We start from the raw sequence: 18,035 nt of genomic DNA, 5'->3' as shown, positions 1-18,035 counted from the left end.
TCACAGGTTAATGGGACAGTCTTACATAAGACTAACATTTAATTCAGACACCATTGGCCAAAAAATCTCAGGGGTTCCCAGGCCCTGTACTTCCTAACTGACTACAAACTTGGAGGTTCCCAATACTCCCTCAAGGCTTCCCTGGTAGCTGAGCAGTAAAGAATCTGCCCACAAAAACTCAGGAGACGCTGGTTTGATCCCTGGGTCAGGAAGATCCCCTGGAGGAGGAAATGGAAACCCATTCCAGCGTTCTTACCTGGGAAATCCCACAGACAGAGGAGACTGGTGGGCTATGGTCCATGGGGTCGCAAAAGAGTTGGGCATGACTTAGCAACTAAACAACAAACTATTCCATCAGGTTGTTCACCAGAACAACTTACGACACTCAGCAAAGGATTATACTTTATGATTACACTTGTATTATAGTCCACATGGTATAAATCATGACCAGCCAAAAGAAGAGACACACGGGGCAAAGCCTAGGGTGGTCCCAAACGTGAAGCTTCCATGTTCCCTCTCCATGGAGTCAGAATAGGTCACCTCCTTGGCAAACTGATGAATAACAATAGGCAGAAAGTATGGCTAACCAGGGACATGCACCTGGGATTCGGTATCCAGACTTTTCACTGGAGTTTCGTTGCAAAGACACGCGAGCTTGAATCATGGGCCGCATGACCAAAGCAATCTCCAGCCCAGTTCCCTCGCTCCCTGGAGGTCAAACTATCAGAGGGCTCAACACCCCAACTTTCTAACTGCATGTTTGGTTTTTCTCACATGCCCTACCCCCAGCCTGAGTCACCTTGTAAGCATAAACTATCAGGACCCACCATGAACAAAAGCACCCCTATCACTTGGGAATTTCCAAAGATGTAGAGGCTCCCACACAAAAACTGAGAACAAAAGTCAGCTGAATTCTTTATTATACAACACAAGACTTAGTATAAGACATAACAAGGCAATAATTAACACAGTATGTTACTGGCGAAAGAACAGACACACAGATCAACAAAACAGAACAGTGAGCTCAAAGGAGGCCCACACACATACATACACTCAACTGGTTCTGACAAAAGAGCAACGGAACTCAATTCGGAAAGTACAGTCTTCTCAACAAACAGTGCTCAAACTCTTAGACAAAACTTCTTGAAAAAAATTAACCCAAACATGGGTGTTACACAAAAACTAACTCAATATGGCTCACAGACGAAAATGCAAAACATAAGACTATAAAACTTACTGAAGTAAACAAAGTAGAAAAACTACATGACCTTGCATTTGGTGATGATTTTTAACAATACAACCTACAGCATGATCTGTGAAAGAAAAAAAATTAAGTGGGAATTTATTAAAACTTTGCTCTGTGAAAGACACTTTAAAGAGGATGAAAAGACAAGACATATGCTGGGAGAGACACATGCAAATCACACATCTAATAAAAGACACATCCGAAGCATACAAAGAACTCTTAAAATTCAATAACAAGAAATCAATTTAAAAATGGGCAAAAGATATTAAACTGACACTTAAAGATATACAGATGACAAACACATGATAAACGTTCTGCTGTTAGGGAATTTCCAAATTTAAAACAATAACAGAATACTACTGTATACCTATTAGAATGCCTAAAAACAAAACACTGATGATAGCAATTGCTGGTGAGAACAGAGAACTAGAACTCTCACACACTGTCAGTGGGAATGCAATTTGGTACAGCCACTTTGCAAAACAGATTGGTAATTTCTTATAAGGCTAAACAGTCTTACCACATGATTAAGCAATTGCACTCTGGTATTTTCCCAAATGAAATGAAAACACCTGTCCACATAAATACCTGCAGGTCAATTACAGCAGCTTTATTCATAATGGCCAAAAATGAAGCAACCAAAATGTCCTTTATAGCTGTGGTAATCCATACAATGTAATATTATTCATCAATAAAAAGAAATGAAGTACCAAGCCATAAAAAGATATGGATCAGTCTTAAACACATATTGCTAAATCAAAGAAGCCAATATGAAAAAGCTATATGGTGTATGATTTTAATTATATGGCATTCTTTAAAAGGCAAAATTACAGAGATTTTCTATATACATTAGTGTTTGCAAGGGGTTCGTTGCAGGGAGGGATAAATACATGAAATGTAGGGACATTTTAGGATGGTGAAACTATTCTTTATGAAATAAGACATTAAGCATTTGTCAAAATTCAGTGATCTTTACAGCACACAGAGTAAATCTTAATGCATATGATTTTTTTTTAAGTTTATGAAACCACCCCATTGAAGGAGGTGAGGGGAATAAATCACTATCCTAAGTAACTGTGGAAATGAATGGAGTCCAAAAGGCTAAAGGCAAAGGAATTCTACGTAAGCACCATACTCTAATTGATAAAGGTATGTCCTGTGAGGGTACAAATTAACAATTCTGAAGTGACTACTCATTTAGGTTAGAACAGCAACTTCAATAACTCCTGTGTTAGTTGCTCAGTTGTATCCAACTCTTTCTGACCCCATGGACTGTAGCCCAACAAGCTCCTCTGTCCATGGAGTTCTCCAGGCAAGAATACTGGAGTGGGTAGCCATTTCCTTCTCCAGGGGATCTTCCGGACCCAGGGATTGAACCCGGGTCTCCTACATTGCAGGCAGACTCTTTACCATCTGAGCCACCAGGGAAGCCCAAATTTCATTTAATTAGTAAACGCATTTAACTACTCAGCCTCAGCATCCTCATTAACTATAACTAGTTCATAAAGTCTATCTGATCCAACTCATGGAATTCAGTATTTTATTCATGCTGCCGCTGCTGCTAAGTCGCTTCAGTCGTGTCCGACTCTGTGCAACCCCATAGACGGCAGCCCACCAGGCTCCCCCGTCCCTGGGATTCTCCAGGCAAGAACACTGGAGTGGGTTGCCATTTACTTCTCCAATGCATGAAAGTGAAAAGTGAAAGTGAAGTCGCTCAGTCGTGTCCAACTCTTAGTGACCCCATGGACTGCAGCCCACCGGGCTCCTCCGTCCATGGGATTTTCCAAGCAAGAGTACTGGAGTGGGGTGCCATTGCCTTCTCCGATATTACTAATTATGCATCTACTGTATGCCAGGTTCTCTGCTAGGCAAAAAGGACTTCGTAGTGAACTACTTATTCTTTTTATTTTTCTTTAACAAACTACTTTTAAATTCACTTTTTCTCTGAAATGGGGGCTTTGACCCAGAAGTTTTAGATAGTCCAATAATTCCATGTTTGTGAAAACTGAAAAACTGTGCAGAAAAAAACATTCTACTCATGGTCTTAATATACAGACTGGAAGTATGTATAAAGATCTGAAATATAGATGTTGATATAAAATTTAAATTATATCTGCCTTATTCTAAAACCCGATTTGTAAACATTTGTCTTTCTGATTTGAGATACAAGATTCTTCTTCCTTTTCACTTTCTTAATTTCATAGCTTCATCTCTAACCACTCTCTACTTCACACATCATATTCTTAGCAATGCAGATATTCCTCTCATACATCATGATTTTGTGGTCCCTCCAGGTACATGCTATTCCTTATGCCCAAAACACTCACCTTCCCTTTTCTTTGACCAACTGGTCAACTTTGTATCCATTCTTCAAAACTCAACTCAGCTGTCACTTCCTCATAGCATATCATACATATGCTAACACAGCATGCATGATATCACTTAAAAACTACACTATGACTGTATATTTATAATCACTTTTCATACTAGATTTTAAAGCCATAAAGAATAAAGACAGCCTTGCATATATTCAGTAACTTTAGCACTGAACAGTATGCCTGAGACATACCAGAAGCTCAATAAATAATTACTGAATTGAACTTCATATTAAACAGTTTTAATTTATGAGAAGTAATAATAATACAGAATGAAGAAAAATATTATGTTTAAAGGGTCACAACAACTATATAAAATAAACTTAACCTTTGTTTTTAAACCTAAAAGCTACATTAACAGGCCAAGAAGCTATGTTAGTAATTAAATGGGCATGGCAGATTCACTAGTCCAGCCAATAAAAAGGAAATTAAGAAAAATTTAGTTTCCTCAACTCATTCTGTCCCCTTATTTGTAACAGATCCCTTCCATGAGTTCAAGTTCTGCATTCTGTATCAGAGCATACTGAAAGTATGTATCAGAGCGTACTGAAAGTATCACTGTCAGTTTGACATGTTCATTTACCTATATTAGGTCGGTCTCAACTTTCTGTAAGCTGTCCCTCCACTATCAGTCTATGCTAATGTCACATTTTTAGCTATTTGCAGCTTGCTATTATGACACGTGGTACCTTAGAAACTTACTCTGTAAATAGGTTATGTCACAATGTGTATGGAAAAACTATTGAATATTAAACATTATATTTAGTTTTAAGTGTTTCTATTTATTTTGAATTAAATGGCACATCATCATGACACTATTTCAACAAGTATATATTGAGTTCTTATTTAGTGCCAGAAACCTAGAACAGTGATGAGAGAGAGATGTCATCACTATATTCAAGACACGTAGTAGGACCTGGAGATCAAAAGCAATGAGATAGACCCGTATAAAGTAGAGCAGGCCATGGAGAGCCACTCAAGCAGTTCAGGTTTGACATTATAAGGTTTGGGAAAACCATCAGGAAAATAAGTCAAACTGGCAATTTAGGATGATTTTGGCAGAATGAATGAGAACAGCAGTACCAATCCTAACTTTTAAAAGTGAGGAGGTAACACTTTTCTCCCTTACAGTCAATGAGTAATGGAATTTAATCACTTGTACCCTCTAAACCCACTTTCAAAATTGCAGATTCCTCGAAGCTGCCCTCTGCCACCACTTTAGTCCAAGCCACTACCACCCCTCACATGAATGACAGCTTCCAGCCACTGTTTGCCTCTCTTCTAGTTCAATCTTTATATAAAGTATTCTGAAAATGTAAATCAAGTTATGCCCCTTTGTTGGGGGCCAGAGTGAGGTACTCCGCCTGTGACAAAGGTCATGAGGAAGGAGGCTCGACATACGCAAAGGCGGGATCGAGCCTCAGGAGTCCCCCTGGAACTCCTCGAGCATCTACCCCCATAACCAGAGCCTGCCTACTTTACTACTTTGTGCTCACCTACACCTCTGACTTTACGGGGGGCTGTCCCCCACCACCTCTTTTGGAGAAGGAGTTAACTTAGAGCTCCAGTTTATAATAATTCCTGGGCATGATAAGAGTGTTTTAACCTATAAACTCCTCTGAAGGTTCTCTAGCCTGCCTGACAGGCTCCTCCGGCCACATGTGATTGCTCACAGCCTCCCAACCGTGAGAGGCACAAGATGCTTTAAACCCTCTAAAAACAGGTTCTTTAGAGAAGTTAGAAAACTATAAGTATAGTGGGCTAATTAGAAATTGTGTTGGTGAAGGGTTTTTCATTTGTTGAGCCAATGTTTGTTGCTACGTCTCCACATCCCCTGCCCTTACACACATTAATGAATATATAGAAGAAATAAGTATTAACCTTTGATATTAATCACGTTAGACCTTAGGCTAAGTAAATTCTTTCCTTAACTAAAACCCACTACACCCTCACCCTGTAGGAATGTAACTTTACTTGGGTGGCATCTGTTTTGAGAATAATCAGCCCTGGAGAAATAAGTGTCCTGATTGACTGACCGCTGTCACAAGGAGAGGGTCGTAAATTGTCAGCAGGCCCCCCTGGCCAGAAGATGATGTAACACCCCTAAGACCTCTGTATACCTTTGTATGAAGCACCTGACTTTGATAAAAGTCAGGACTGCTGACCCCGCGTGACTTTTGCATAACATCTCAGTGTATAAAAGTAGACCATGGAAAATAAAGAATTGGGATCAGTTTCTCGAAATACTGGTCTCCCCATGTCGCTCTCTCTCCCACTCTGGCTGAGTCTCCATCTGGAGCGCGGAACCCACCATGCTTACTAATTATGCCTGGGCTTCTAAGATCCGACCGGGGAGGCCTCAGTGTCTCCTCTCCTTCGGGAGAACGGAAGGACGCCTGCGGCCTACGTAAGTGGTGCAAACTTCTTATCTTGAAGTTTTATTGGTCTCCCGCGTAAACCAAGCTACTCAGCCTCTTTTCTCCACTGAATTTTCCTACTGAGCTATCCTCATCCTATTACTCTTTATATCTTTGATAAAATACTTAAATAAATAGGTCGCCGACGCCGTCCCCGCTTCGAATACCCTGGATCAGCCGGGGCAGGACCCCGGCACCCCTTTCCAGCTTAAAACCAACATTCTTCCAATCACATATATCCTTTTCACCAACTTACTGTATTCCCTGGGCCAACTAAGCCTAACCATCATTTTCCAAAAAAGCCTTATTTAGCACCCACACCAGACCAGGTGTTCCAGCAATATACTTTCACTTGGTAATTTTCCTTTGCAGCACTTTCCTCACTTATCAATTGAAGAAAATGAATGACTTAGCTAAATGCTTCAACTACATGTGCCTCAACAGAATGTAAGCACTAAAACAGAACCTGCAGCGGTCTTGATCACTGTATCCTCAGTACTCTGCCCATGACAGTCACTCAAATATGTTAAATATATCGACAGCTGCCTCCCATTGGGAGCCAGAGGATGACAGCTTAGCAAGGACAACACAGAGAAAACTGAATGCCTAAGAAAAGTTAATCTCTGAATCTTTAAAATGTATTTTCAGTGTTCTAATATGAGGGTCAGCAAACTATTTCTTAAAGCTCAGAGAGTAAATATTTTATGTTTGTGTGCAATACAGTCTCTGTTGTAACTACTCAGCACTGCCAGAGTAGCACAAAAGCAGCCAGACTACATGTAAATTTATTGCAAAAATTTATCTACATATATAAATATACATAAGTTTATTCACAAAAATATTCATTGGAAGGACTGATGCTGAAGCTGAAACTCCAATACTCTGGCCACCTGATGCGAAGAACTGACTCACCGGAAAAGACCTTGCTGGGGAGACTGAAGGCAGGAAGAGAAGGGGACAACAGCGGATGAGATGATTGGATGGCATCACCGACTCGATGGGAGTTGGTGATGGACAAGGACGCCTGGCATGCTGCAGTCCATGGGGTCGCAAAGAGTCAGACACAACTGAGAACTGAACTGAACTGATTTACAAATGAGTGGACAGCCTCAAGGCTGTAGCCTGCTGACTCCTGTTAATACACCCCAAAGAAACAGTAGACAGAAATTAAACCAAGCACAGTAAAACTAAATATGACAAATACAAACCAAATTGATATTCTGGTATTCCTCTGCTACATTTCTAGACCACAGGTAATTTCAAAATTCAGTGCAAAATAAACCTAGGGAAGTCCTATTCCCACATAAGTTACTGCAAGGAATATTATGACATTTAGCATACATTTAAGTTTGAATAAAGTCTAGCAACATCAGTCACCAAGGTAGCAACCCAAACCCAGCCAGCTGTTCCCTTACAAATGCACAGGTAAACGTGCAATGAAAGGTGTGGGCATCTACTCACTGACTGTCAAAAGCTCCCAAGCTAGAGTTTGAATCTACATTTTAAAATGAGAAAGGTTCTATCTAAATGATAAGGACGTTAAACCTGCCTACTATATGAAGATAAGTCAAGGCTGATAGAACAAAAAAAGAAAGCCAGGAACATCTGGTTCAACCACTTCTTTAGTCTTCCATAAAAATCCTCCCCAAAATAAAAGCAGTCCATGTGATGATTTAAAATTATCAATCCCTAAATATTTAAGGGTCAGGAAATCAGTCATTGTGACATTTGAATTCAATTCCCCTGCAATGGGAGCGCTTATATTGGTCACAGCACCTCAGCAAAGATGGTTCTGAGTACGGTTCGCTGTACTTTTAACAGCGGAAAATGCTTCCGCTTAAAGCTGTGCACATACAGTATGATTCTGACAATATTTACTAGCAAAATAAAAAAAATGCTGTATTTCCTGTTCAAAAAGGTTAAATATCAACTAAAAGTTTACTGAGTTTTAAAATGCTCAGTTATCCTGAGTAGATAGAAGGCTTGAAAATCAAGAATACCAGACTGAGAGTAAGCTAGTTCCCAACCTATCAATATCAATTTACTCAATCCACCTAAATTCAACCAAATCTGAAGAAAGAGTTACTAACTGGTCCGTAGCTACTTCAAAGGATTCTTATAGAAATATGGAAAGATGATAAACAAAAAGGACACTGCAGTGAACAAAGGTGTTTGAATCAAAGGCACTTTGAATCAGTGCCTATGTCAGAGCCCTCGAGACCATCCCCAACGTTAGATGGTCTAACGGAAGGACTCACAGGGCTCAGCAGTCATATATACTCATTTTGTTTCATGTCCATGTGTGTTCCGGCACAAGGACATGAAACAAAAAGAGAAAAGGAAAAATCAGATGGGGCAGAATTGAAGAAACGAAGCATTAGCTTTGAGTCCCCTCCCAGTAGAATCAATGTACATGCTCAATTCCTCCAACAAGTTGCAACAACACATGAAAACTGTTGTCTATTACACATGTCCCTAAGAAACTCAGTTGTTTTTGAGGGCTGGTGACATGGGCACCCTCTGACTAGGATATACGAAAACGTCAGGACCCCAGAAGGAACGCAGGTACACAGCATAAACCAGAGTACAGCTGAGGCACAGTGAACCACTCTTACCACTTAGGGGAAGTTCTGTATCAGAGTAATGGAACTGTTTACCAGCAAAGGGTCAGCCTTTCTAAGGACAGGCAATCTCAGCTGCTATGTTAATTCTTTTTTTTCCACACAGCACCCCAAGTATATTATGAAAGAATATTAATGAAGGTAAATTATTATGCCTCATACCAACTTCAGATGGAAGTCTCAAATGTAAAAAAAAATGAAAACAACAGCATAATAATAAATAGCTAACATTTTCTGAGCTCTTACTATTTCCCTGGCATTAATTATTTTTTATATATGACCTTATTTAAGGTTCACAACAATCCTATGGGGTAGTCTGAGATGATACTGAAAATACTCAACAACCACTATCACATGGCTGCTAAAACATTCAGGCATGTACTTCCCAATATCAGCCCTAGAGATACGTGCTGTTATTATCCCCATTCCATTACAAAAATAAAGGAACAGAGAATCCAAAGGTATACAATTAGTATATAACAGTAATGGGATTTTTAATCTAATTTGCTTCATAGCCCTGGTTCTTAATCATTTGCTATATTGCCTCTCAACATACTCGGAGAAGGCAATGGCACCCCACTCCAGCATTCTTGCCTGGAGAATCCCATGGATGGAGGGCCTGGTAGGCTGCGGTCCATGGGGTCGCTAAGAGTCGGACACGACTGAGCGACTTCACTTTCACTTTCACTTTTCACTTTCATGCATTGAAGAAGGAAATGGCAACCCACTCCAGGGTTCTTGCCTGGAGAATCCCATGGACGGGGGAGCCTGGTGGGCTGCCGTCTATGCGGTCCCACAGAGTTGGACATTACTGAAGCAACTTAGCAGCCACAGCAGCAGCAGCTCTCAACATACTAAGTATTTTGTATGGCCCCAGGACTAGAAAATGATGTCTTATACACACACACATAGTAAAAACTGTAAAGAAAAACAATACTAAACTTATTTACACGAAAATTTAAAACCATACATGATAAAGGCAACAAAAATGTATAAATAAAACTGGTAAAATATACTAATTCTGAAAAAAAAAGGCCTTAAGACAAAAGGCATAATGAGGGTTAGAGAAGATCACTACATGATGACTGGAAATCCAATTTACCAAGGAAACAACTCTAAACAAGTACACACCTAATAAAACTAATTTAAAGTAGAAAAAACAAAATGTTTGTAGAATTTTAGAGAAAAATGGTAAACCCACTATCACACTCTGTTTTCAACTTAATTCTCCATCCTTTCTCAAATTGTCTTCCTCTTAGATCCAAAGAGAATGACACACAGACACCATTCCATTCCAAAGCACAGAATGAATATTTTTGTTTACCATCTCATATACACAGGCGAAATAACCAAGAAGGAAATTCGTGAACTGTAGAGACTAATGGTCAATTCAGATATGCACTGAACTCTTCCAGAGGCTATCTCATCATTTAAGTAATAAGAACAATGAACCATCTGAAAAATGCCCGGTACCAGGTGGCTGACTGCTGCCATCTGCTGGACTCAATGCTCATTTCAATTCCAATCATATTCACTTAAAAAGTTCTATCTAGTAAGACAGCACGTAACGCTCTTAAACTGTAATCTTTTCTGAACTTCCTTTATCTAAAGAAATAAGAGATGATGCCTCTAAATTAAGTATGTGTCCTCTCCATGTCTGTGCAATTTAACAAGTTTCTGGTAATGACCTTTATTTTTTTTCCAAATCACAGGTTTACATGGAGACAGAAAATTCCATCACCTAAAATCTTCCTGGAATTTAATATATCCACAAGGACTACCAGTTTTCCTTGCAACTACTGGAAAATTGTATTTTATATATTAAGTAATGATAGAGAACAGTTTTACTCACACCAATTATGCTTTATTCACATTGCATATAATCCACATTACTAGCAATTTTTCTTAAAATATGCATGTATAAATATATGGTAGGTCTTCCAGTGCTCACCAATGTCCGGTTCCCTTGCCTACCAGGCACACAGGAAAATTACACTTCCTGCCCACTCAATACATAAGATTAACTCAGTTTAGTAAATTGTGAGTAAAAGTTCCATATGCCATCTCCAGGCCAAAGCAGTAACTGCATGTGTAAATCCTCTGTCAGTAAACTGCTTGTGTGACATCCTCATTACCATAGGGACAAAGGGTCTCAGAAGGCCACAATGAAGCCCCAAGATCAAAGTGGCTTAGAACACTGAAGACAGCTGCCCTACAGAGATGTCCCGACCTACAGTAGACTTTGTAAGAGTAAAAAATAAACTTTCATTTCGTTATGTCACTGCAAATTGGCATTGAGAATGCTACCACAGCACAGCCTAGCCCAGGGTTTCTCAACAGCAGCACTACTGACATCTTGGGCTGGATAATTTTTTGTTGTGGGTGTTATCCTGTGTATTACAGGATGTTAAACAGTATCCCAGTGTCTACCCATTAGTTACCAGCAGCATTCCTCAATGTGACAAAAACATCTCTAGACTGCCTTCTCCTACCTTGAGAAACTGAAAAAGACAATATGCCTATGTGAATATATGCATTTATTTATGTAGAGCTGACCTTTGAACAACGCAAGGTTAGAGGTGCTGGCCCTCTGCACAGTTGAAAATCCATGGTTAGCTTACAGCTGGCACCCCATCTATGCGGTTCTCCACATCTGCAGCTTCGCATACACAAACCCAACCAACCACAGGCTGTGTAGTGCTGAAGTGTTTCTACTACTGAAACAAATTTACAGATAAGTAGACCCTCAAAAGTCAAACCCATGTTGTTTAAAGGTCAACTGCATCATGAATGTATATGAGACCATAATTAACTCAATCTTTATATGACACAAATATATGCTTCATTATGTATTTAAGACCAGATATTTTGTAGTCTCTTAAGAAATATGAATTCCCATTTCTCAGACGAGGAGAGTTAATTCATAAACTTACAAAAATCCAAACATCCCAAGTCTCTCTAATAGCAAAGTAAACAAAATGTTCCCAAATGGTACATAAATCCATACATACTATGCTGTTCATTTCGGAGGACTCATAGCTCCCAACTGGGTGGACATTTCCAATGGGCTCCAAGCCCTCTTCATCCCACATGTACGTTCCATCAGAGCTATCAGATGGAGAGAGTTCAAATGAAGAACCAGCTCTGTAATCTGTGTCTGGTGAAATCAAGTTATTTCCAGAAGCATGTTTTGAACATTCACTCCTGTCTTCAATTGAATTTTTAAAAGAGAGGGGGAAAAAGTTATTAGTTCACAAAATATAATTATTTGTTTCAAAAATACAAGCTTTAATAAATTGATATAGCAAAAGAGTTGGCAAAAAAGTATTCATAATTAGTATTCTAAATCTAAACAATAAAAAAATCAAGATGTAAAATCTTAAAAATAACCTACTGAAATATTTCCCAATAAATTTCATTGAGCCATCTTTCACTTCTGCAGTATTTCTGGAAATGTAAATAAAGCCTCATATTCTTTGAATATCTCCTAGGGTATTTATTTTTAAGCACTGCCCAGGAAACTCCTTACTCTGTGTTTATCATTTATTCTTGCAGTTGCTTCTTAATAGGGAAATAAATTGCTCCAGCAGTCATTCCTAACTAGAAGACCCTCAAGACAGTCAAGAGTTTATACATATCTCAGTGATAGCCTACTCCCTCGATCGGACTACATGCCTCACCCAAACCCTCAGTTTGTTCTCAGTCCAGATGGGCAAAGAGATATATTTTCTCCAGTATTCAGCACCAAGATTACCAAGTATAAGAAGAAATGTCAAACAGGTGCTACCCCTCTTCTCTCATTAAAAAAAAAAAAAAGCTCCTGAAAAAGTATAGCCATTGGATTTGCTAAGCAAGAAAATCCAAGTCTTCCTTGAAAAAAATGAAAATTGTCTAGGTTAAAAAATCCATTAGACTGGACATTACATCTATTAGTCCATTTACGCTTTGGTGAAGCTTTACTCAACACAAAGCAGTGATCTAGTTTCTAAGGGAAGAGATAGTTTAGAATAGGATGCCACTGATTGGAGGAAGCAGGGAAAAAAAATAATTTTGAAACAAGCAGGAATAAGCCTGTGTGTGACAAAGAACAAAGGTAAGATACTGGATGTTTTATGGATGTTGTTTTAGCATGAAAAATACGACAAGGAACAAAAGTCACAAGGACATTAAATGTTGCTCCATTCCAGTTTTGTCCAGATCCATCCCTCCATGAAATTGTTACTATTTTGAAATTAATCAGAAGATAATCCTAAGTATAAATTCAGCTATATATCAAGAAAAAAGCAAAAAAATTAAGGACATTAATATTTACCAGAGACACTTATATCTATCCATTCATCAGTTTTACTGAAGGATTTTTCATTTTCCTTGGGGGAATCAAATATATCTTTTGGTGGTACATTTTCACACTTTTCTTCTTTGAGAGAAATTTCCTCTGGAGTTATTCTAGTTCTGTTGGAGTCTTCTATATCTATAAAATCATCACTGAAGTCTTCACTTAAATCATTCTTATCAGAAGATGACAAAGAAGACAAGGAAATATCATCCACATCATCACTCAGGTACCTAATTTTAGCATCACGCTTCATGGTCTGGTCATTTTCTATTCTATAACTATCATTTTCAATTAGTTCTTGGTCCTTATCCACAGCTCTGTCTTTAGCCACAAGTGCAGCGTCTTCCTCTATACATGTGTTAGCAGGTGAATTTTTATTACCATCAACTGTGAGAGTCCCAGAAAACGGAGGTCGGCTAGATTTCAGAAGAGAGGGATGAACCATCCTATAACCGAAAGTGGAAGTTACACCCTGGCCATTTGGTAAAGCCAACTTCTTTCCACCAGCAGCATAAGGCCTATTAAATCCAAATCCTAAATGTTCATTCCCATTGAGGACTTCTGACTGCCGGGAATTTCTTGTTAGCATACTTGACCTCAGAGGCACTCTAATGGGTAGCTGTTGGTTCTGATAAGGCTTTGTAAGATCTGCAGCTCTATTGAAGGAATGTGATCTGGTTATAGATGAAGGTGGAAGGAATGAATTCTGAATGGAATGTGAAAAACTCTGTGACCTTACCATTTTTTCACAAGCAAGCGATTTGATATTATCTAGAGATTGTGCTAAGCTTTCTCCAGAACTGCCTCTGGTGGCACAGGAGTTTGCTCTAGGCCTTTGTATGCTACCAGCTGATCGGTTTCCATAAAATCCATTCAACTGAGATTTTGGAGCACTGACTGAAGCATAGGAAGTCCTTGCTAACAATGTGCCTTTGGTGAATTTACCCAAATTAGATGGTCCGGACAAAGACTTTTGGTTTAACTCCTCTGTCGATGACACAAACATAGTGGATGGCTTTGATAACTTTGATGTGAGTAGAGAAATATTTTTCAAACCTCCCTTCATCCCATTTTTATCAAACACTCCTTGAGTAGGTGTAATTTTTTCAGGATCAATTACTTTAGCATGTGAACTCTGAGTATTATTAGGCTCTTCAGAACTTTGTGCATTAAACTCATATTTATTTGCTGTTCTCCAGTTAAATGAATGGGACGATGAACAATCAGACCCATTATTTTTGATGTAACTTTTGACGCTGCTACTCTTGGAAGTTCCCAACAAATTAACAGGTTTCCCATTTGGCATTGGCTGCAGTGTACTTCTTACAGATTTTGTTCCATACTTTGGCAACTTGGAACCCAAAAAAGTCTTGATTTGTGTTTTCTCTTCCATGAGCTATACGGTGCATTTGTTCTTAAAATTTGACAGAATCTGAGGAGACAAAAGAATAGATTAAACATTCCTAAATAAAGATAATAACATGGATTATCACATAATATGAATGCATATTTTTAAATAATTATATGCAGAAAAGCCCAAAAGCTACTCATGATTCCTACTGAACTCTTAATAAATACTGAATGCACTAATTAATAACTTAATACTATAAGAAAATAAAGAATAATCAAGTCTGTTAAATACTTTTTACATTTTAAAGCAATCATTAGGCTTATTTGTAAATTCTAATTCCTTTTAATTTTTGCTTTACTTTTTAAAAATGGAGATTAAAATGAAATTTTTTTCTTTTTCAGAAAAAAAAAGAAAATAAAGAATATCTTTATATGCACTTGTATAAACTTGGGCTATGGATGATGACAGCAAAATCCAGAAATAATAAAATTAAACTACAAATCTGTACAGAAAATAACACTTCTATAGCACAACTTCCAATTTCTAATCCAAATTATTTTTCTGTTTAGGAAGACTTTATTTTCTTGGGCTCCAAATCACTGTGGACAGTGACTGCAGCCATGAAATGAAAAGATGCTTGCTTCTTGGAAGAAAAGCTATGATACATCTAGACAGCACATTAAAGGAGAAACATCACTTTGCCAGCAAAGGGCCATAGCATCAAAGCTATGGTTTTTCCAGTAGTCATGTACAGACGTGAGAGTTGGACCATAAAGAAGGCTGAGCGCTGAAGAACTGATGCTTTCAAACTGTGGTGCTGGAGAAGACTCTTCAGAGTCCCTTGGACAGCAAGATCAAACCAGTCAATCCTGAAGGAAATCAACCCTAAATACTCATTGGAAAGACTGATGCTGAAGCTGAAACTCTAATATTTTGGCCATCTGATGCAAAGAGCCAACTCACTGAAAAAGACCCTGATGCTGGGAAAGACAGGGCAAGAGGAGAAGGAGGCAACAGAGGATGAGATGATTGGATGGCATCATCAACTCAATGGACATGAGTTCGAGCAAACTCCGGGAGATGGTGAAGGACAGGGAAGCCTGCAGTCCATGGGGTTGTAAAGAGTGACTAATATCTCCTTTAAAAATGTGTGAGTTTGTTGTTGTTGTTTTTAAGCACACATGCTCTTACAAAAACTTTAAACTTTAAACTTCCATTATTAAAGTTTATGGGAAGGATGCAGATAAAGAATCCAACAGCAGCAAAAAAATTATTCTGGCATTAAGGAATAAAATGTCAGCTGTCATTTTAAACATATATCTCAAAAGTATATCTATCCAGGAATATAAACATACATTACAGTTAGTGCCAGAGTGAGAGGCAAAATGATTTATTAACATTGATTAATCCATGAATGTCAACTTCTCAAGATTTATTTTAAAGGTAATTAAAAAAACAATAAAAAGGTTCAAAGTACACACAAGAGCATAAAATGAGAAACAGAGTCCTCTATGTGAGTAACTATTTACTATAATACACTATGTCATGTGATGACATTACAATTGAGATTAATATTAAATATTAAAAATATTAAGATGTCCCAACAGTAACAAAAATATAATATGGCCACTATATGATCTCTGTGGTTATATAGAAATGTTATAAGACCACGAACAAGAGCAAAATTCAAATAAAAGCAAAATGCATGCCTTAGGGTCACTGATTCTTTTTAACTATGTATCTTAAGACATTGTCTTTAATTTGTTGGTTTTATTTTTTCAATTAAAAAAAATTGATTCTAATTTCTGATCTTAAGAATTAGAGAGTTTCTAAAGTATGTACATGTTAGTTATTATTCATGTCAAATGCACATACAAAATCATACAAACATTTAAGTAAAAATAAATAAATAAAAGATAGTGGGGTGAAACAGAATTACAGAACTTCCTATCCTCAATAATAAATAAAAGGGACAGAGTATACAAAATGTGTGTTTATGTGTGTGTAATTTTTCAGCCAAAAACTCACCAGCTACAATCAAACAAGAAAATGTTCAAACAAAAAAATCTCTAAATTTTAAAAAGTAGTGGCCAGAAAAAGATTCCATACAGTGTGGTCGCTCCTAGCCTGACTGCACTGCCTAGAAGGAGTAATAAGAGAAAACTAGCGAGTTAATAAAACTTGGAAACTAATAAATATCCTCTAGTTTGGATGGAAAGACCTGCTTAGGCATGCCCTAGAAAAGTCCAGGAAAACATCTTCAGCACAGCTTTGAAACCTAAGCTGAAGCAGGCAGAGTGACTATCACATTAGAACAACTTTCTAAAACGTATACAGGCTTACTGATCAAATAAGTCAATATTATGCATATGCAATGTTTGAGATTATGAAAATGTAAAACTGTTTAAATTGAATGACTATTCTAACAAACATTTTATTTCAACAATAATTATGTTTATAGAAAATATATACTTAAACATCAGCTTACAGATAATTTCCAAGAAACTTAAGGTAAGAAAAGCTTAGACAAACTAAATTAATTAATGGATAATCATTGGCTTGAAACATCATTTCTAAGTAAGAATACTAAACTCTGATTACTAAGAATAATTTCAAGTTTGCATATTTTGCTTTTTGTTATTGTATGCTACAGAAAGACTCTATCTTTGGGACATGTAAATGAACATGTTCATTTCTGTTACTTACAGAATCTGTACAGTGAATCCCATTTTTATAAAAGTAACATGATAAACAGATAAAGATACCACATAGAGATATGTGTACACCTGTATATTTAAACACAAAAAATTGTTAACAGTGATTACCATTAGTGAAGTGAGAATTTGGTGAAAAGAAGGCTTCTTTTACTTTTAATCATTATTGCTTATATACTTTAAATATGCCCATATATTTGCCACTTAAAATGTTTTAACCAAAAAACTGCATTAAAAAAAATTTTTTAATGTGTTTAGTATCAAACAAGTTCTTAAAAATTATAATAGTACATGAATATACTTAAAAAGACATAAAATAGAAGTCTGAATTAAAAAGCAGAAAAGGTTCTTTTAGTCAACAGATACCATTTCGATCTCTCCAAACTTCAACCTCAATTTAATGTGTCACATCGATTTTATCTTTAAAATTTTATACAGAATTCAGCATTTCCGTTTCACAATTCTAGGTCTCACCCTCACCTCTTTCTGCATGACTACAAAGGCTTCCTCCATTATCAAGATTTCCACTTCACTTCTATACAGACTGTCAACAGTTATTCTCTCAAAGCACAGATCTGATCATATCATTCTACAGATTAAAAACCACATGTGGCCCAGGAACAATAAAATAAAACTCAAACCCACTGTGCAGAGATTAAGCTTCTCTGTGAGGTTCTACCCTATCGCTGCAAATACTGTACATTCAAGCCAAGATACATTTCTGTCATTCCTCAAAATCTATCCTCTACTTTCTACCTTCTATGCCCTTGCTAAAGTTGTAAAAACCACTTGGAAGACCCCACCCTCCAAGTAAAACAGCACTACACTCACAAACTTTTCCAGTTAAAACTAATCCTTCATCCTTCGCTATTCCCTTCACACCACTAATAGAGCTGAGTCTGTCTTATAATTGCATGCGTGTCTGTCTGGCCCAAAGGAAGGTATGAGGGCATACTTGGTGCCTACTATAGGAGC

At 37.6% G+C, this 18,035-nt stretch overlaps 1 protein-coding gene across 5 annotated transcripts in view; it reads right to left on the bottom strand.

Annotated features, from left to right (window-relative positions):
* The window catches only part of CCSER2 (coiled-coil serine rich protein 2), a 158,917-nt gene that overhangs the window by 105,598 nt on the left and 35,284 nt on the right, over positions 1-18,035 (bottom strand). For all 5 annotated transcript variants that reach the window (XR_011463004.1, XR_011463003.1, XM_070364714.1 and 2 more), the window contains exons 2-3: positions 12,972-14,427; positions 11,671-11,867 (exon numbers count right to left, since the gene is read on the bottom strand). Coding sequence is in view for 3 of the 5 variants with exons in the window: in XM_070364714.1 (XP_070220815.1) it covers positions 11,671-11,867; positions 12,972-14,388 (1,614 nt within the window). In the remaining 2 variants the exon portion in view is untranslated. The remainder of the gene's footprint in view (positions 1-11,670; positions 11,868-12,971; positions 14,428-18,035) is intronic.

Source organism: Bos mutus, chromosome 28, assembly GCF_027580195.1.
Source record: "Bos mutus isolate GX-2022 chromosome 28, NWIPB_WYAK_1.1, whole genome shotgun sequence".
In the NCBI taxonomy this organism is placed as follows: domain Eukaryota; kingdom Metazoa; phylum Chordata; class Mammalia; order Artiodactyla; family Bovidae; genus Bos; species Bos mutus.
The sequence above is the reverse complement of the archived record's forward strand: the minus strand, read 5'-3'. Positions and strand labels throughout refer to the sequence as shown.